We start from the raw sequence: 21,898 nt of genomic DNA on the forward strand, positions 1-21,898 counted from the left end.
TGTTGATACAGCGTCGTTAAGTAACCAAATCAATATAGACTATATATGAAGAAAGAACTATCGGTACATCTTTTGAATCATTCCGTTCGCACTTTTCTTACTAGTACTAGGATACATAAAATCAGCCAAAAATATAAGATAAAGCTGCATTTATGACCATTAAAAATAGCTTGAAACTAAAAAATAATGTTACCTACATTTCGCGGGTAACAAATAGAGGAGGTAACCTATGAGGCACAGATTTCCTATAAACACTCTTCTGATTTCATAAATAAAGAAATGGTTAGATTTACACGCGAAACAATCGCACAGTCTCTGAAAGTCGGAGTATCTGTTGTAATATAGACCGCGAATTGTTTCCACGTCAAGCCATGAGCGAAATATGGACAAACATGGATACATATTTTAAAAAATCTATCTTCTTGAAGAGACGAAAAAAGTAATGATGATCTAAAAATAGTTTAAAAAGTAAATCATAAACGACAAGTACAAAAAAATGCAAAATCACACCAACAAATATGGCACCAGACTTACTAGTATGAAACAACGCTGTACGGAGTTCTATAAGCAGTAGGACATGCTGGTCGCGTGCAAGTGTCGAACCCGGGCCGCAGGACAGATAGGCAGGATCAACGGTCGCGCAGGGCCGGCACAAAAGCGGCGGGAGGCGCGCGGCCGCGTCAGTCATGCCGCTGTGCGGGAGCGAGAAGCTGTGGCCCCCGCGGGGGAGCGACTCGGAGGCCGGCAGCGCCAGCAGTTCCGTGCACAGCACGTCGCCGCCGTCGCAGTTCTCGCCGCTGTCCACGCCGCCGCGCTCGCCCACGGTGCGGCGCCGCCCGCTGCACCCGTCGCTGTCCGCCGGCCACATCAGCGTGCAGTCGGTGCGCCAGCGCCTCGCGCACCTCGGCCGCCCCCCGTCGCCCTCGCCGCCCGCCGCCCCCGGGCCCGGCTGGCGCGCCCTGCTGTGCCAGCTGCTGCTGCTGGGCCCCACGCTCTGGCTGTCCGCCTGGCTGTGGCTCTTCTGGCGCCTGCCCCTCGCGCTCGCCAGGTGGCGGGGGCGTCGCAGGCGCACCGTGCTCATCAGCGGCGGCTCCACCGTGCAGGCCGTGCACCTGGCGCGCAACTTCCACTCGGCCGGCGCGCGCGTGGTGGTGTGCGAGGTGGAGGGCCTGTTCGGCCTGGCGCGCTTCTCCGCGGCCGTGGAGCGCTTCCACAGGGTGCCGCGCCCCGACGCCGCCCGCCCCGAGCGCTACGTGCAGGCCCTGTGCGCCCTGGCCGAGCGCGAGCGGGCCGCCCTCTACGTGCCGGTGAGCGCCGCGACGCCCGCGCACTTCGACGCCCTGGCCAAGCCGCACCTGGAGCTGCTGGGCTGCGCCGTGTTCTGCCCGTCCGTGCGCGAGGTGGCCCTGCTGGACGACGCCCTGCAGGCGCTGGGGCTGTGCGCCGCGGCGGGCCTGCCCACGCCCGCCCACCACGCCGTGACGTCGCGCGACGACCTGGCGCGCCTGTACGCCTCCGGCGCCTTCCGCACGGGGCGCCACGTGCTGACGAGCTGCCGCGAGCGCCTGGAGGTGGCGCTGCCCAACCAGCGCGGCGACCTGCGCCTGCCGCACGAGCCCAGCGCGGAGCGGCCGTGGGTGGCGCTGCACGACGCGCCGGGCCGCCACTTCCTGACCTGCACCACCGTCAAGGACGCGCAGGTGGTGGCCAACGTGACGTGCCGCGTGGAGCCCGGCGCGGGGGGGCTGGTGCCCGTGGAGCACGCCGCCGTCAGCGCCTGGCTGCGCACCTTCTTCGGCAAGACGCGCGAGCTGCGGCACGTCACCGGGCACGTCAGCTTCCGCTTCGTGGAGCCCGCCGCCGACGTGGTGCTGCCCCTCGGCGTGCGCGTGGGCGTGTCCATGCCCTGCATCTGCTACACCAGCGTGCACCCGCGCATCGTGTGGCGGCCGTGCAGGCACTTCAGCCGCCAGAACTCGGGGCCGCTGGTGGCGGACGCGGGGCGCTACTGGATGCACGAGGCCGTGCTCAGCACGCTGCGCCACCCCAGCGTGGAGGCCGTGAGCCGCCTCATCGGCACCGTGCTGGACAAGCGCGAGGCCCTCTTCGCGCTCTGGGACCCCCTGCCGTACCTCGCCTACTACCACCTGCAGCTGCCCTTCCGCAACGTGCTCGCCCTCGTGCAGGCGCGAAACGGCCTCCAGTACCGGACTATGGCCGCCCCCGTGCACTGACAGTGTCGTGTGACTGACTTGTAAGACTGTGTGCAGCCAACAATGTAATGTATATATTTTAAACAAAATGTCATAATTTGTTGCTAGTCATTGGACAGGAATACCTTAACTAAGTTTAATATAAGCCACGTGCGTTTATAGAATAATATATACTACTATTTATTGATAGACTGCTAATGTGATAATATCAAACAAGCCCGAATAACAGATTTGTTTGCTGGTTTAATGGACAGGAGAAAATGATTAATAATTTAATAGAGTAATTTTATTATATTCCTTCAATGTAATCCTTGAAGCTAAGTTCATCAAACAACTTTGAATAAAAACAAACACTATATCTCATTCAACACGTGGTCATTTACAAAATAGTGCTTCTCCTACAGGAACTTCATGCAAGATTTTAAAAGTCGAACATACCTAAACAACTTGAACTTTTACACCCAAATTAAATATTAAACAACATCGAGGTCGCAAACTGTTTTGTGTTTGTCTTAAATGACAACCATTCGTGATGCTGACCTTACCAACAATAGCATTGAACCACATGAGCACTTTTTAATGCATGAGCTATAAAATGTGTATGTCGCATGTGGGATAACTGTCAAACATTCCACATCTAAGGACTTCGTTGTGAGCTTGGCAAACATGCGAGTGCCAGCAAATAATACTGTTTTATACTGCTGACGAGTAGAAAATATTTTGCCGACTGTTAAAATGAGACAAAATGACTGACAATTAGAACCCATTTTACAGACTATTCAAACGAGAAACATGATTAACAATTAGAACACATTTTACACACTGTGGAAATGAGACAACGTGAGTGATGGTTAAAACACATTTACAGACTATTCAAATTAGAAATGTGACTGGCAATTAGAACACATTTTACAGACTGTGGAAATGAGACAACATGAGTGATGGTTAAAATACATTTTACAGACTATTCAAATTAGAAATATGACTGGCAATTAGAACACATTTTACAGACTGTGGAAATGAGACAACGTGAGTGATGGTTAAAACACATTTACAGACTATTCAAATTAGAAATATGACTGGCAATTAGAACACATTTTACACACTGTGGAAATGAGACAACGTGAGTGATGGTTAAAATACATTTTACAGACTATTCAAATTAGAAATATGACTGGCAATTAGAACACATTTTACAGACTGTGGAAATGAGACAACGTGAGTGATGGTTAAAACACATTTACAGACTATTCAAATTAGAAATATGACTGGCAATTAGAACACATTTTGCAGACTGTGAAATGAGACAACATGCCTTAGAATTAGAACACACTTTACAGACTGTTGAAATTAGACAACATGGTTGACGATTAGAGCACACTTTACAGACTGATTAAATGAGGAATGTTTTTGTATTTGCATCTGAATGTTTAAGGCAAAACTAATGTTGGCTCCGCTGTGGAGTAATGGTTAGTGCCTATGTCTGATCGTTAAACGAGTAGGCCCGGGTTCTTATCCTGGTTGAAATTTTTTCCGGGGTTTTTCCTCATCCCAGTAAGAGCGGTTGCTGGATAACTTTCGGAGTTGGACCCTGGATTAATTTCGCTGGCATTATCGCCTTCATCTCATTCAGATGCTAAATAATTATTGCAGTTGGTAAAATTTAGTAAAATAAGCCAATTAAAAATGGATTGTGAAGCAAAGAACCCGGCAACGGGTATACAGCGCCGAGTATCCAGGCAGGATTAAAAAATGTAACAAATGAAAAAAAAAAAAACTAAAAGTGTTATACAAGAAGTGTGATGAATATGTCATGAGAATACAAGAAGCAGAGACACTTAATACGTCATGTATTCGGAAAATAATCATTGAGAGGTGTGAATTCTTTGGATCAGATAGCACATTCTTCGAACGCAAGGCTCTCTGTAACAAATGTCATTTTCAAAATAGGAAAAACTCGTCACAATGCATGTCGTATCCTCGAAACTCAAAAAATTTCAAATTTTAATTACTTTTCCTGAAGTTGACAATGTTGACTGTCGTCAAGTCAGAACGGCTTACATATTGACTGACCACCAGCTGTTGAAGGGCGATACGAGATTGATGATGTGAACAGTCCCGATATCATATCTGAAAACATGGTTGATAATCCCAAATTTTGTCCAAGAGTATAATAACCCTCTACATTTTCCGAAAAAGTTTAATTTTATTTTTCAGATGTGCCCTAATTATCGTAACAGAATGATAGGCAACTCTCCGTCACTGACGGATCCGTGAGGAAAATAGAAAAATCACGACTCAGCGATTAGATTATTGAGGAGCCAAAGTCTGCCAATTAAGCAGGGCCCAGCCTCATTATTCCATTTGACCTTGCACCTCCGCTGTAAGTAAACACTGAGCGGAGAGGCGCTTGGGTGAGCTCTGTTGGACTCTCTGTACCCGGGCGGGACATTTGTGCTTGTGCGAACCCTCAGCACTAGGCGCGGACTCGGGTTCGATTCCCGGTACTAGCTAGAGTGATGTTGGAGGATGACGGTTTCTTCGCTCCACGAAAACTCGTACTCTTCTCTTCAATTCACACACGTTCATGACGTCATAAAATCTGGTTTCAGGGAAGGCAAACGAACTTCGATGATGAAAAACAAAGTATTGCATCTCTGTAGAACGTTCACGACTGTAATACTACAGAGCCATTACGAAAGATACAAATACATGCACCTGCATGTACGTACATCAATGCTTTTGTGTCATGCAACGTGATGGACTTTGATGTTTTTAAACAGTAACATATTATAACAAACAAAATGGCATACAGTTTGTGAAAAGTTTTTATTTAATTGTTTGCCATAGTGAAGGCGAGTTCAGCGTGACATTTCTGTGCAGGTAAGTTCCACGATGAAAGGTAATTATTGAAAGAATGGTGAAGAAATTCAAAGAAACATGTTCCGTCTTGGACAACATAAAACGTACTTTTAACAGAGCGAAGTTGATTAGAAAACCTGGAAACGTTGCAATGCTTCCTAGAACACAAAATGTGACGTCATGCACCTTGGTCTAGCAGTGTTAATTTCCATCAAACATGTTTCATTTTATCGATTGGACATTAATATCAATTCCATTATTTCAATACTGAAGTAGTTAACCTTTATTTATATAGTTTGCTTGTGTAAAATACATGTTCTTAGTGGGAATCAGTCTGCAAACTAGAGGCAATTTTCTGTGAGTGTTTCAAGCAGAAAAGCATGAAGAATAAAAATAAAAAGAAAAAAATAATATAGAGGGTGCGGCAGTGGAATATGACGGTTTTTATAGCCCTGTTGTGGAAAACTCAGGACGAATTAAAAGAAAACATAATCTAGTACAATGCAATTCATTAATGTCTGATTAATTTTTAAAAACTACATTTCGTAAGTAGCCTCCACGACAACGAAAACATTCCGGCAATATGCTATGAAAGTTCTGCGTAACTCTTGCCAACAAAACAGTTTTGCTTCAGCTGGATGATGGTGCGAGGCTTGTTGCGATACACCCTACTTTGAGATAACCCCATAGGAAGTAATCAGCGCACACTACTCGTGGTTCAATGAACTGTTTCTGCGTAACATGTTTCCACGACGAATAATTTCACGATTTGGAGACATTGCCTGGCCGCCAAGATCTCCTGACCTGTCTGCAGCTGATTACTTCCTATGGGGTTATCTAAAAGTATTCGTTGCCGTGAAAACTACTTACGAAATATAGTTTTAAAAAGTAATCAGACATTAATAAATTGCATTGTACTAGATTACTTCCAGTATATGCGTTTTCTTTTAATTCGTCTTGAGTGTCCCACAACAGGCTGTAAAAAACCGTCATATCCATTGCCGAACCCTATTTGAACACAGACTTTGACAATGAAGTGCTGCTTAATAATTAAGTAGAGAAGGTCTAGGTAATGATGGCACGCGTTTTTACTTAGCTACATATTATAGAGTCGGTTGGCTGTTTGTGTTCTTAACATTTCAGTAATCATTAAAAGTTTGAAGTTTTCGCTTATTTTGTTTCGTCACATAGTTGTTCAATAACGTGATGACAGAGCAAGATTTAAAATGTCTGTAGCATCATATTTCTGGCAGTTATGACCACCAAATAGACACTGCCAATTTTAGCACGTTAGTAGGCCTATAATAGCACAAGCTGTTGATACAGTAGCTGATTTTGTTGTTACAGAAATGTTTTCCATGCAGTAGGCATAGGAGCTTGTTGACTAGTAGGTATAATACATGCCTATATTATGAAACACACTGGACATCATCTTCTGCAGGATAACAGAGTCCTCCTCGACTATTTACTGCAATTAAATTTCCACAACTGGGACGGTCTTCATCAGTGAAAAAAAATATGTAAATAATCACACTAAATGTTTCTCTACAGATTAACTACAATAACCTGCTAGGTAAGTCATTATAGGATACATTCATCAACAAAAATGGGTAAACATTAGCACTCGTCACATACCCGACTTCATATTATTCACTCCGACACCTTAAGATGACGACGATCACCTCTTCTTTAAGAAGTGTTATAGAATATGTATAAAACCACTCCCCCAGGCTATTAATTAGAAGAATTGGAAAAATCGTATTAAAGAAATTACCCCCAAACTAAATTCAGCATGTTTTGCTATTATATCTATGCAAGACATAGTAAATATCAATACCTTAAAATCAATATACTTTGCATACTTCCACTCGGTAATGAGTTTTGGAACAATATTCTGGGGAAATTTCACAGATAGTAACAGTATATTCCAAATACAAAAAAGTGTAATTAGAATAATGGTAGGCGCCAAATCTAGGGAATCGTATAGGACTACTTAAAAAAAACTACAAATAATGCCCATGGCTTGTCAGTATATTTTTTCATTAATAATCTTCCTCTTATGTAATCGTGAAAACTTTGTAACTAATGCAACATTTCATAAAATAAATAAACGTCAAAAATTACTTTATGCTCGACCATGCCGAAATGTAGTAATAATTATACACCTGGTAGCAGCCCTTTAATGGACCTCATTAAAATACACCTATTAATTAAAGTTCAGGTGTTCCACCAATCAGAAAACACCATTGTAGCAATATGAAAGCGCAAGTATCGATTATTCTCGGATATGCAATCGAAAGACAACTAGCAAAGAGTCACGGAGGCTGGAAATCCAATACTGTCGCAGAAGGTTATGTTCTGTTACTATAATAATTAGCGTTAATTGTAAATAATATTCAAATAAATTCAATTTGTCATCTCGTTTTTCAATTCTAAATCAATTTCCAGGTTATATCAAGCCTAATGTTCATGTTATTCTCTAGATTATATCAAGGTCAATGACATTCGTTCCTCGGAAAAAATCAATACTTTCGCGTCTGCGCACATCTCACAATTTAGAAGGTCAGTTCCGCTCCTCACATAACCATAACATGAATACTTATGAATAATTTCAAGTTAGAAATATGGTCGAGCATAAAAAGTCGTATGAAACTTGCCTATAATGGTAATTAAGACGCTCGTATGAACATTATGAAACGAGCGCAAGCGAGTTTCATAAACAAACATACTCACGTCTTAATTACTACCATTATAGGCTCGTTCCATAATGTACTATTCATACTTCATCGGCAAGTCTATCGTGCTATCAAAAAGCAATGCGTTATATGGCAATAAACATTTTTAATAGCCTTCCTATCGATATAAAAAATCAAACTGAAAACAGGATTATTTAGGGCCAAATTAAAGTACCTAATTTCTCACGCCTTCTACTCAGTAGGTGAATTCATGACATTCAGCGACGGTGCATGAATATTTCTGTGTTGTATTAAGAATGGATAATAAAACTTTGTGTTGTAATAGTAGACTAGCTGCATTGTAAAACTCTTCCGTACATATTTCAACTAGACTGTGACTATTTATTAAGACTTTATAGTAACTTAATATTAAGATTTTTTCCGTTTGACATGTTCCATAGTCTAGCTGTGAAGCAATGTACGAATACCATGGAATGTAAATAAATAAATGCGACTTCTACATTTTCTATTCAAATTTAAATAGCCCAAGACTTATGACGTCATTCATTGTTGGGAAGATATCTCTCTCGCTTTCTTTTCTAGGAGACACTGGTACCAAATACCTTGCTATAATAATACCGGACAACTGCATACTAGTAGCATTGGCATGAGTGCGAAATATCACGGACCTGACATCTAGCGGAGCGGGATGGAATTACGTCTACATATACAAATATTAACATAGCGGGATTCGGACTATTGTTTAAAACGTCAGTTACTACTGTGGTATTATATATGAAACACTGAAGAAATGTTGAATAGTATTTAATGTAAAATTATTACTTTATATCAGAGCTGCATATTATGAGAATATTGCATACTTCATATTACTTTCCGTAATTATTAATTGTTACATATTTTTTCTTTGCTTTAGTGAGACAAAATCAGTTCTGACATTAGGAATGAATTTACAATAATGCTTTATATACTCATTGCTGACAACTGCAAAAATAAAAATGGTAGTATTCTGATGCTTGTAATAATTATTAGTAAAGGCATGTAGACAACATTAAAAGTTAATTTGCTAAAACCTTAAAATTTCCAATAGGCTATATTTTAACTTCTATTCATTTATTAGGCCTAAATAAAAAAGCTAATTTTTATTGTTCAATCAACACAGAGACAAAGGCATTAGGCCTAATAACGAATTTTGTTGACTCACGTTTTATGAACTGTCGGAAATCGAAAGTGCGATTTGGAGCAATTTGTAATGCTGCAATTGTCACAATTATGAACAGCACACATACACCCTGACATTTTAACACAGCACTAATTAATGAAACTATTAACTAGCCCAGCAACAATATACATTGCAGTTGATTACAGCTTGTTTCGCGAGTATCTCCACACCGGCAAGTAGGTAGCAGCACCAGCGTCGTTCGCACGCAAAACTGCTAGCTGTCCGGTATTATTATAGTAAGGTATTTGCTGGTACATCAAGAGCTTACTCTTGGCCTTGGGAAATCTGTCAAACAATCCGGTTTAAACTATCAATTCTAACACCCACTTTAAAAATAATCCGAAAACCCTTCTGAGGCAAGCACTAATTGGAGGTGACAAAGGAAGACATATTGTCCGTTATGAAATTAGTTTTTGGGGCAGTAGCCCATCACATTTGGTAATTTTAATTCGGACAAAATATTCAAACAAAAATATGACTTTGAGGACTCACTTTCATCGTTGGTTCGATGCAGAAGGATCACATCCGACATTGAAAGTGTTGCGATTTGAATAAAGACTCCCAAGTCTATGACGATGTCTGACAGGATATGAAGTGCAGTGTACATGACCCTGTTATGAGGAGGAGAATAAAAGATTTTAACATGACGCAGAAACTGTTGTGGAGTGGCTGAGCCACACATTGAACACCTCGAACCCAAGTTACGTCAATTCTTGTTATAATTTGTTCTGAACTTTCTCTTAACAGATTGTACTGTAGATTCTCCCATTAACAAGTTTCAACGCGTTTTATTTGTATTATTTTATTTCGCATGTAAATCGAAACCGACCAATAATAACATTCATCTACTTCCATAGCAACTGTAGCCTAATTGCTAGGGGCCCACCTAAGCATAGCTTCCTTTACCTAACGCATTTTTTACTTACACTTGTGACATTTTAATAGGCACAATAAGAATACTATTTGCAATTAAAATCAAAACATTCCGGTTACATAAAGAAAAACACGACATTTTCGAAGCTCTGGCCATCATTCATAATAAGATGATCTCTCGCTTGCAAGGAATCTTTAATAAGCTCTAGGGTTCAGAGATGTTAAACGACGCTGCACCAACTACGCTGTTATGTAGCGTCGGCGCCGCATTTCATTTAGCGATAATTCGCCATAGGCTTACCTGACATTCGCCCAAGCAGGTTTCGAAAGGATGGTCACGTGGTGTCGCATCATTGTATTCATAGACCATGCGGACCATCGCAGGAAATACAACTGACGTTGCATATTGTAGGAAAGTAGGCTACTACTGAAGCTTTTGAAGTTTGCTTTTCTTCTGTTCCCTGAACTGTCAACAGCGCATTTTGTATCTCTTCTGCTTTCAGTGCGCCATCCGTCCTGTAACTTAGCAAGACTGTAGAGGGGATCCTCTGATTGACGTTCTGGCTGATCAGACAGTACATCTCACTTGACGATATGTGTCAGAGGAAGAACAATTTGTTTGTATGCATCTGAAGTCTGACTCTAGTCGGCGATGTATGCAATGGAGGAGGAAAGGAACTGGCCACCTTACCCCATTATCTCCTGGCCTAGTATAGCCTCACAAGTGTTGCCTTCTTGGTATCCCTCGTGAGATTCAAATCTATCTTCGGACAGTTGACTAAACAAACAACTGTAGAGGGAATGGTGGTGACTCGAAGGGTTAAGTGCGGCGTGAACTTTCGCTGCGGTCTGGGAGACTGCCAGCGGCGACCCCGATCCAGACCTCAACTGCCTAGGCTGGGGTCACTAGGTTACGGGCGTTGCATCACGGGAAAACAGCGTGCCTGTCAGTTACCACTATTGTGTAACACAATAATAATAATAATAATAATAATAATAATAATAATAATAATAATAATAATAATAATAATAATAAAACCATATACTACTAAATAGCTGGACTACTACAAATTACTGATAGGCTATATTATTTATGTACTAAAATCCCCTTTATTTCGGGTTAAAATAAAATAACGTAAATAAATAATCAAAACGATAAAAAAAAATAAATGGATTCAGGAAAGGCAGATCCTGGTCAGATTGTATATTTACTATTAATAAGATATTTGATAAACACAGAGAATATGATATACCAACTTCAGTACTATTCATAGATATTGAAAAAGGCTTTGATAAAGTTAATATAAATATACTATAGAATATCATGAAACAGAAAGGTGTACCTCAACATTTAATAACTGTAATGAGAAGTATATACGTAGAAAACAAGATATTCGTAGAAATTGGAATGAAAAATAGGACAGATACAACGGCAATCATAAATAGAGGGGTAAGACAGGGGTGTCCGCTTTTCGCTTTCCCTTTTTAATGCCTATATTGACGATGCTATTTATGAATAATTGGGTCGGTGTCGGGTAGAGTTCCCGGGTAGCTCAGTGGGAGAGCGTTGGTGCGTTTAACCAAAGGTCCCGGGTTCGATACCCGGCCCCGGAACAATTTTTCCCCCGAAATTATTCAAATTAACTTTACAGGGAGTTATTCCTGAAAGCTTAATTTGCATAATACACGTCACTGTACGTAACAGAAAACCACAATTTAAAGTCACACAGAGTTAGTGTGCACTCAAATGTTGGTTGCTTGACGGTTGTCAGCCCACTTTGAAGTCTGTGGATATAGAGGGTAAAAATTGGATCGGTGTCGGGTAGAGTTCCCGGGTAGCTCAGCGGGAGAGCGTTGATACGTTTAACCAAAGGTCCCGGGTTCGATACCCGGCCTCGGAACAATTTTTTTCCTCGAAATTATTCAAATTAACTTTACAGGGAGTTATTCCTGAAAGCTTAATTTGCACGATGCTATTTATAATTGCCAGACAAACCTAGAATCACATTTTAAAATAAAAAATCAATATTTTGATACACTACCTTTTGCAGATGACCAGGTTCTTATATCTAGCTAGAAGATGATTTGCAGAAGGCTACATTTCAACTAAGTAATATCTAAAAAAAATTATAATCTTAATATATCAATGAAGAAACTGAAGTTTTTAACTTTCAAAGAGCCAGATACCTTACGAGCAAAAATTATTTTGGATGGGAAACTATTGAACAAGTGAATAGTATCCAAGCTGCGATATTTCCTATTTTAAGAAAGAAAGCCTCTTTAATAAGCTTACTTACTTATTTATGGCTTTTAAGGAGCCCGCAGGTTCATTGCCGCCCTCACATAAGCCCGCCATCGGTTCCTATCCTGTGCAAGATTAATCCAGTCCCTACCATCATATCCCACCACCCTCAAATCCATTTTAATATTATCCTCCTCAAAGGTCTTATTCCCTCCGGTCTCCCAAATAACACTCTATATGAATTTCTGGATTCGCCCATACTTGCTACATGCTCTGCCCATCTCAAAGGTCTGGATTTAAATGTTCCTAATTATGTCACGTGAAGAATAAAATGCATGCAGTTCTGGATTATGAAACTTTCTCCATTCTCCTCTAACTTCATCCGTCTTAGTCCGAAATATTTTCCTAAGCACCTTATTCTCAAACACCCTTAACCTCTGTTCCTCTCTCAAAGTGAGAGTCCAAGTTTCACAACCAGACAGAACAACCAATAATATAATTGAATAATTTCAAGGGAAAAAAATTGTTCGGGGCCGGGTATAGATCCCGGGACCTCTAGTTGAACGTACCAGCGATCTTTACCAACTGAGCTACCCGGGAACTCCACCCGACACCGTCTCAACTTCTCCCTTTATATCCACACAACTCGCGTGGGCTGACGAAACACCAGAGACCCACATCGAGTGCACACAATCTCTGTGTGACTTGGAATTGTGGTTTTCTGTTAACGTACACAGTGACGTGTATATTATGCAAATCTAGTCTTTCAGTAAAGCTCCCTGTAAAGCAGATCTGAATAATTTACGTCACTGTGTACGTTAACAGAAAACCACAATTCCAAGTCACACAGAGATTGTGTGCACCCGATATGGGTCTCTGGCGTTTCGTCAGCCCACGCGAGTTGTGTGGATATAAAGGGAGAAGTTGAGACGGTGTCGGGTGGAGTTCCCGGGTAGCTCAGTTGGTAAAGAGCGCTGGTACGTTCAATCAGAGGTCCCGGGATCGATACCCGGCCCCGGAACAATTTTTCCCTTGAAATTATTCAAATCTGCTTTACAGGGAACTTTACCTGAAAGACTAGATTTGCATAATAATATACCGTAATTGTTTCATAAATTCTAACTTTCAGCTTTTCTGAGAGCAGACTGGATGATAAAAGCTTCTCAACCGAATAATAACACGAATTTCCCATATTTATTCTGCGTTTAATTTCCTTCCGAGTATCATTTATATTTGTTACCGTTGCTCCAAGATATTTTAATTATTATACCTCTTCGAAGAATAAAATTCCAATTTTCATATTTCATATTTCCATTTTGTCTCTGGTCACGAGACATAATCATATACTTTGTCTCTTCGGGGTTTACTTCCAAACCTATCTCCTTACTTGCTTCAAGTAAAATTTCCGTGTTTTCCCTAATAGGCTGTGGGTTTTCTCCTAACATAGACACGCCATCCGCATAAACAAGAAGCTGATGTAGCCCGTTCAATTCCCAATCCCCTCCCTTATTCTGGGCTTTCCTGGCATACTCTAGTCTAGAGCAAAGTTAAAAAGTAAAGGTGATAGTGCATCTCCTTGCCTTAGCCCGCAGTGAATTGGAAAAGCATCAGATAGAAACTGTCCTACTCGGACTCTACCGTACATTTGACTGAGACACATTTTAATTAATCGAACTACTTTCTTGGAATACCAAATTCAATTCAATAAGAATATCATATAAAACTTCTCTCTTAACCGACTGATATGCCTTTTTGAAGTCTATGAGTAACTGATGTACTGTACCCTTATACTCCCACTTTTCTCCAATATCTGTTGAACACAAAAAATCTTATCAATAGTCGATCTATTACGCCTAATTTCATCTACATATGGAGTTAATCTTCTCAAAAGAATATTGGACAACATTTTGTACGACGTCAACAAAAGTGATATTCCTCGAAAGTTACTACAGTTAGCCTTGTCCCCCTTCTTAAAGATAGGTACGATTATGAACTTCCTTCCATTGTTCTGGTAAAATTTCCTTTTCCCAAACAGCAAGTACAAGCTTATAAATTTCGCTAGATAATGTGCTTCCACCCTCTTGTATTAATTCTGCTGGAATTTGATCGATACCTGGAGACTTGAACTTTTCAGATTTTCTATAGCAATTTCGACTTCAGAAAGTATGGGTTCGGGTATAAATGGCTCAGCAGTTTGAATTTGAATTTCGTCTCGTTTATTTCTATTTAACCTATGTAGTCTTACATTTAGTAATTGCCCATCTGTTCAGGACTGAGTGAGTGTCCTCAAGCAAGTCACCTTTCCCATTCTTGATCGCGTTTACCCTAGCCTGATATCCGTTCTCAAATTCTTTTATGCCCTTATATAAATCTCTAATGTTTTTCTTCTTACTGTCTGTGTCCACCTCAGACTTAGTAATCAGGCTACGACGGACTGTCCGGCACGGCTCAACAGTTGTAGTGGACAGTTCGACATCCAACCCATCCCTGCTGCGACAGATGGCCGGAGTCCCAGGCGGGGCGCGCGCCCCTATCGACTGTCGCGTGCCAGGCGGCAGCTGGGACGGGGGATGCGCCCGGCACGCACCGCTCAGTCTATTGCACAGGGGTAGAGCGTGCAGCAATTCGGGACCACTGCTACGGACAAAAATTAAAATACATTATTATTAATATTATTAATTTTGCGCACAGGTTGATACTGACTCATTACACTCTCAGATTGGCTTTTAAGAAAGCTGCGTACAACATTGAGTGAATCTTGGATACACAACAGACAAGTTATAATAATAATAATAATAATAATAATAATAATAATAATAATAATAATAATAATAATAATAATAATAATAATAATGTGGAGATTGATGTTCTGCCATTGGTTTCTGTAGCGTAGACGATGACATCTGCTGAAATATCTCATGGTAGGAATACAAAGTGTTGCGTTATTTATATCTGTTTAACTATTTTCTTTGGAAAGTGTTAAATAAGGAAATAAGAATAAACATATAGATTTGCTTCTGAGGAAGTTGGACGGGATGATGGAGCTGCAGCGTTGACTACAAAAGAGAAAGACGACCATATAAAGGATAGCTTCTATGAGGAATTGGAACATACTTTTCATCAGTTATCTAGATATCACGTGAAAATTTTATTGGGGGATTTCAACGCTAAAGTAGGACGGGAGGATATTTTTAAACCAACTATTGGAAAAGAGAGCCTACACATAACCAATAATGACAATGAAGTTAGGTTAGTCAACTTTGCGACATCACAAAATTTAATTGTCAAAAGTATAACATTCCCCCATAAGGATATACATAAATATACGTGGACTTCTCCTGATGGATTGACACACAACCAAATAGATCACATCTTGATAGACAAACGAAGACATACTAGTATAGCAAACATTAGAACTTTCAGGGGGCAGGCTGTAATAATGACTATTATCTGGTAATTGGAGAACTAAGAAAAAGACTATCAGTAGCTAAGTGAATAGAGCAACAAATTAATATTAATAAATTTAATATTTTGAAATTAAAGGACGAGGAAACTAAACAACATTATCGTGTCGAAATTTCGAATTTGTTTGTCACTTTAGGAAGTTCCGACGAAGTTGAGGAAGAGTTAGATGTTAATAGAGTGTGGGAAAATATCAGAGATAATATCAAAGTTGCAGCTGAGCAGAGCATAGGTTATTATGAAACTAAGAAAAAGAAACCGTGGTTTGATGACGATTGTTCCATTGTAGTAGAAAGAAGGAAACAGGCAAAATTGAAATTCTTACAGGATCCAGTTGAGGCGAACAGAGATAATTATTTCAATGAAAGACGAGAAATAAGTGTACACTTAGGAATAAAGAGAGAGATTACTTGAAGGAAAAACTGAATGAGGTAGAAACAAATAGTAAGAATAAAAACATTAGAGATTTATGTAAGGACATAAAGGAATTTAAGAATGGATATCAGGCAAGGGTAAACGTGATCAAGGATGAAAATGGTGAATTGCTTGCAGACTCTCATTCAATCCTGAACAAATGAAAAAACTATTTTGGGCAACTACTAAATGTACATAGCCTAGGCCAAATAGAAATGATCGGCACGAAATTCAAATACAAACTGCTGAGCCATTTATATTCGAGTTCACACTTTCAGAAGTCGAAATTATGAGATGAGGGTGATAGAGATTTGTGGGATGGCTCAGGGGAACCGGAGCTCCTGGAGAAAATCCCTATGTTACCTGGATCACGGGCTTACCCAACAAAAGTTATAAATCGAGGTTAAGGGATCGTACTTGAGACTACAGCACTCTAGCCACTAGACCACCGCCGAGGCTAGGTCTTAAACATTTTTAACTCGGTAAAGAAACTCAGGCTCCACATAAAAATGTTTAGGCGTCATGATAACCTGGTACCCGAGATTTGTTTACCCCCGACTATAATCATTTTCTAGAATTTAATATTCTGTTGTCATCGTTTAAGAAATCTCTCACTGTAATTATTTTCCTCCCTATTTAAGATCACTTTGTTTCAAAACAATTGCTGTTAATTTACCCGAAGTGCCAGATCAAAAAGGCAACAACTCGAAATATGCCAGAAAAGAACAAGATTCCTGGATCATTGTAATTACTCCAAATTCTGTTAATGATGTTTTATATGTACTGTAAGTTTCAAATTAGAGTGTGTTAATTGGATTTTTGACAGCAACATGAAACTTAAAAATGTAGTTATCTCAAAATTTTAAATTTTGAGTTGTTTTCCTTTTGAACTGGCTCGTCGATGTTTCCTTGAAGATCTCGAAGTTCACATCATCACAGTTACTTTCTCTTTCTATTTATTATAAAGAGAAATTGTCCGACTTCGAACATGTACCGTACGCAGGCCTACACCCCAAGAGGAGATGCGGGGCTGTCGTGTCGTGGGGCAGTGCGCTTATATCCCTCCCATAAATCCTTCGCGTTCCTGAAGTATACGCGAAGAGTCGAGTTGTAACTAGGATATTGCAGCATGTGGTGGGAGCGGGCCTAGCTTGTCACAGCACACAGCACTGAACTTCAATGATCGTCAAATGATTTTCTTCGTGAGTTTTTTCTATTACTGGCAAATATGACGGGTTGCTAAGCGTTTGGTTAACGTGAATTGATAATGATACAGAAACTTTTTTGTGCGAGATCGTGCGTATTTGCTTGTTTTCCGCACAAAACCAATCCACGGAAAGTCTAAAATTCCACATTCAGTATTCCCAACCTAACATACATAACAATTTCCCTCTTCTTACCGCTTAAGTGACATACTGATTTTACTGCTTTAGGCTTTTAACATATTATTTTTAGAGACGTTCAATGTACGGTAGTAATAATTATAAATTGGAAACTTACCACTGCAATTTCACCTAAATTGCACTGTTAATTATTGTTTTTAAATATTTGCAAAAATTAAGTAAACTCCACAACTCCACTAAAGTTACTGCATTCGTGATGCAAGTAACATTAAGGAAGCCGTGAAAAAATCAACAAGATTCCAGACTCATCATAGACTGGGGGAAAAAAAAGACAGACGTATATCACGGCCTGCTGGAGTATAGTAAACACAGAAAACATTTTAAAGCAACAATGTTGAAGATAGATATTTTTGTTTTGCAAATTTGCCGTCATTGAACAGAAACCAAGATGGAGATTTCATTGCAACTAATTAGAAATTCTTCTTTTAGGTATGTAATAAACGATCTTCGCACAAAATAATGTACGATACACGAGCGGTATGTTTTCTTTCAATTCTCGGAAATTAAAAAAGCTCAACTACGTTTCGCTTTTTCAAACTTTTCCTCGAACATGAAAACTTCAACATACCGCTCTTGTAACGCATGTTACTATTACCTTTTGTTGTGAATTATTTTAATCTTCTGCAGAGAACAGACAGGGAAGAATTAGATCAGAGTGCTGCAGAACAGCGCTTACAACCGGTTTCTATTCGACCGGTTGCAGATCAACCGGCGAGGTTGGACATTCGTTCAATATCCGACCTTGAAGCGGTTGCGCCTGGCTAGACAGAACCACCCTATATAGGACAGAATACCAAGCGCATTTCTTAACACAGGAACTCTGATGACATTTTCTAACTACACAAATGGAGTAACAATTGAAGGAAATTTACTTTTCCTAATTAAAAAAAGTGTTAGCTTAAAATTCTCAGGAAAATATTTGGGGCTAAGAGGGATGAAGTTACAGGAGAATGGAGACAGTTACACAATGTAGATGCACGCATTGTATTCTTCACCTGACATAATTAGGAACATTAAATCCAGACGTTTGAGATGGGCAGGGCATGTAGCACATATGGGGAATCCAGAAGTGCATATAGAGTGTTAGTTGGGAGGCCGGAGGGAAAAAGACCTTTGAGAAAGCCGAGACGTATATGGCAGGATAATATTAAAATGGATTTGAGGGAGGTGGGATATGATGATAGAGACTGGATTAATCTTGCACAGGATAGGGACCGATGGCGGGCTTATGTGAGGGCAGCAATGAACCCGGGGATTCCTTAGAAGTCATTTGTAAATAAGTTAGCTTGAAATAGGGTTATAATTTGATTGGACACTTTGGTACATTTATCTTCATAACTAATATACAAATCAACTAATGGACACCGGTAACAACAAAGGAAATAAGCGTAATGCATAAATGAAATCTGACGTGTAAACAAATACAAGAATAAAATAAATTACAATTACTTACAAAAGAGAAGAGTAAATAAGTACACACTTACTATTGTAACGTTCATACTTTAAACTCAAAATACGTAGGCTACCTCTTAAAGAGTATTTGTTAATATAGCCTATGTCTTTTAATTATTCTAAGTGGATGTATTATTATTTCTCTAATAAATCGTTTTTAGGGAGATAAGTTATTAACAAAAATAAAAGCACTCTCAAGTCTAATGATTGTAATTTCATTATGCGTGCTTCAATCAATGAGAGAGGAGGAAATATCATTTGAAAGGTAAACGATGATAATCGCGTCCTTGCAACGATTCTTGGAACTCCTGGATGGCTCAATATTACCTGTGTTTCATGATCCAGAGCCGTCCAACCGAGTGAGACTCGGACTTGTTAAACCGAGACGCAAGAGCTTCGCATACTGTCTATAGCGCCAGGCGTTCTGTCTTTTCCGTAACCTGTTATGCAGGACTCTAATTTAGATAACACTGGCCAACAGCTAATTTGTGCCAGAGGCAAAATTCTTATTAATCTCGACCTGCTGAATTAAAAAATAACAAGTTTGGGTTTTTGAGAAACACAATCATTGACTTTATATTATACTGCATTATATAACCTTGAAAATTCACATTATTTCGTGTTTATCACATCTCTGTACAAATATGACAACAATGCAATGTTTAAGACAATATTAAGACGGGTATACCACCTTTGTAGAACTATTTACTGATGCATGTCTTGATTTATTACTCTGTTAGAGTGGTTTAGTAAAGGTCGTATTTATTTTCTTTAATTTAGTTTCAACCTTCAGTGTAGATGATATTCTGTTCAAGACGTGAATTTTCTTTTCAGTATGTTTTAATTATTGTTATTAATTATATTTTACAAGTTAGAATTAAAATATGTCTCGTAAGTGTGTTGATAAAAGTGATAATTTTTTTGCATATTCACTCAAGTGAAACAGAAGTGCAAATTAACCCGCTGACTCGGAAGAAAAATTTTTCCCCGACAATGCCTCAATCACACAAGGAGAACGAAAAGGTTTGGTTGAGATCTGGACCTCAGTTAACCTGAAGTAGTATTAACTTCCAGACTCTAGCAGAAGATGCTAGAGTGTCAGCATTTCGTGTTCGGCATGAACCTTATGTTCCATTCTGTTTGATGAAGGATGAAGATCTTTTTCGTAATGATGTTGGCGGCCTTATGAACGCTCTTAATCTTCGACATGACCAAGAAGACTGGCGATTGTTAATAGATTCGTCGAAAACAAGTTTAAAAACTGTTCTCCTCAACAATCGCAATGTCTTCCCATCTGTCCCAATCGCTTGTTCCGTAGAGATGAAAGAAACATATGAAAATATTAAATTAATTCTACAATGCATTAACTATTCGAAGTTTGAATGACTTACATATTATTATGTGTACATTTAAAAGTGGTAGCTTTGCTTCTTGAAATGTAGTTAATCCCCATTTCAGTTTGGTTGATAGGCTTTCCCCTCTACTCACACTCTTTACCATCCGTGAAGGGGAAGATACTACTGTCTATTTTATTAACGTTTGGCTATTTGACTTTGAACATTGTGAAAATTCTTATTATTGAAAACGTTTACCGGTAATCTAGATTTCGAAAATCTATACTAAGCGTTTATATTTCATTTCATTGTTGTTTATGTCAACTGGCACATTAAAAAGCTACTGACAGCAGAAGATAAATGTTTTCTTCACCGCTAGTTGTTACTCTACAGCATACACAGTGGGACAATCTGCACTGTGTCACTCCCCCCTGACTTCATAATACAAACTAACATTCCTTAATTTAATTTATTATTAGTTGAAAATATTGTAAGAACGACACTAAAATATACTGAAACATGTAATTGTCAAACATCTGTGTCACTGTATTTTATATCCATTTATGTACTTTATTTAATATTTTATTTTCTTGTGTGTATAACTTGGGGGGTGCAGGTATAAGAGGTAACAGCTACCGGTCTGTTATACTGACGGACTCAGCGCAAGTAGAAGGGGAAAGAAATTCCTTCGCATCCTCTCAACTTCTATGAAATGTCGTTTAGACTTCACAGAGTTTTGAATGGAACTGCGTGCCAGAGATAAGCATTATGAAATAAAAATTTGGTCAACACGACAATTAGAGCCAGGGAAGAAAAATATTTCAAATCATCCCCTTGTACTTTAGAATAAAATAACTTTATCCCCTTTGCACATTAAGCTGGGATTAATGAAAAATTTCGTTAAAGCTGTGAAACGTAAAATTGAGACCTTTCAGTATGTCCGGAAAACTTTCCAGGTGTCACTAATGTAAAAAATAAAAGAAGAAATTGTCAGTGAATCTCAAATTAAAAAGATAATGGACTAACATTTCGAATCCTTCTTGAGGAAACGATAGTCTCCTGGTTTGCAATTAAGGAAGTTGTATTAAATTTTCTTGGCAACCGCATAATTGAGAATTATGTAGAATTAGAGTAAAAGTCACTGGTGATATGTAAAAATATGGGTTGTAACATGTTCCTGAAAAGTCACTGGTGGCATATAAAAATATGGGTTGTAACATGTCCCTGAAAAGTCACTAGTGACATATAAAAATATGGGTTGTAACATGTCCCTGAAAAGTCACTGGTGGCATATAAAATATGGGTTGTAACATGTCCCTGAAAAGTCACTGGTGACATATGAAAATATGGGTTGTAACATGTCCCTGAAAAGTCACTGGTGACATATAAAAATATGGGTTGTAACATGTCCCTGAAAAGTCACTGGTGACATATAAAAATATGGGTTGTAACATGTCCCTGAAAAGTCACTGGTGACATAAAAATATGGGTTGTATCATGTCCCTGAAAAGTCACTGGTGACATATAAAAATATGGGTTGTAACATGTCCCTGAAAAGTCACTGGTGACATATAAAAATATGGGTTGTAACATGTCCCTGAAAAGTCACTGGTGGCATATAAAAATATGTGTTGTAACATGTCCCTGAAAAGTCACTGGTGGCATATAAAACATGGGTTGTAACATGTCCCTGAAAAGTCACTGGTGGCATATAAAAATATGGGTTGT

The 21,898-nt window shown here is 39.5% G+C and overlaps 1 protein-coding gene across 1 annotated transcript; it reads left to right on the forward strand.

The window, feature by feature from the left end:
• Window positions 1-564: 564 nt before the first annotated feature.
• LOC138706817 (uncharacterized) lies at window positions 565-2,576 on the forward strand. Its single transcript, XM_069836546.1, has one exon. It carries the CDS (start codon window positions 687-689, stop codon window positions 2,232-2,234), a length of 1,548 nt encoding a protein of 515 aa, XP_069692647.1. The 5' UTR covers window positions 565-686; the 3' UTR covers window positions 2,235-2,576.
• The last annotated feature ends 19,322 nt before the right edge of the window (window positions 2,577-21,898 follow it).

Source organism: Periplaneta americana, chromosome 9 (assembly GCF_040183065.1).
Source record: "Periplaneta americana isolate PAMFEO1 chromosome 9, P.americana_PAMFEO1_priV1, whole genome shotgun sequence".
Taxonomy (NCBI): Eukaryota; Metazoa; Arthropoda; class Insecta; order Blattodea; family Blattidae; genus Periplaneta; species Periplaneta americana.

What these genes read in the sequence shown, in the direction of transcription:
- LOC138706817 (XM_069836546.1), top strand. Translation starts at nt 687, where the DNA reads ATGCCGCTGTGCGGGAGCGAGAAGCTGTGGCCCCCGCGGGGGAGCGAC.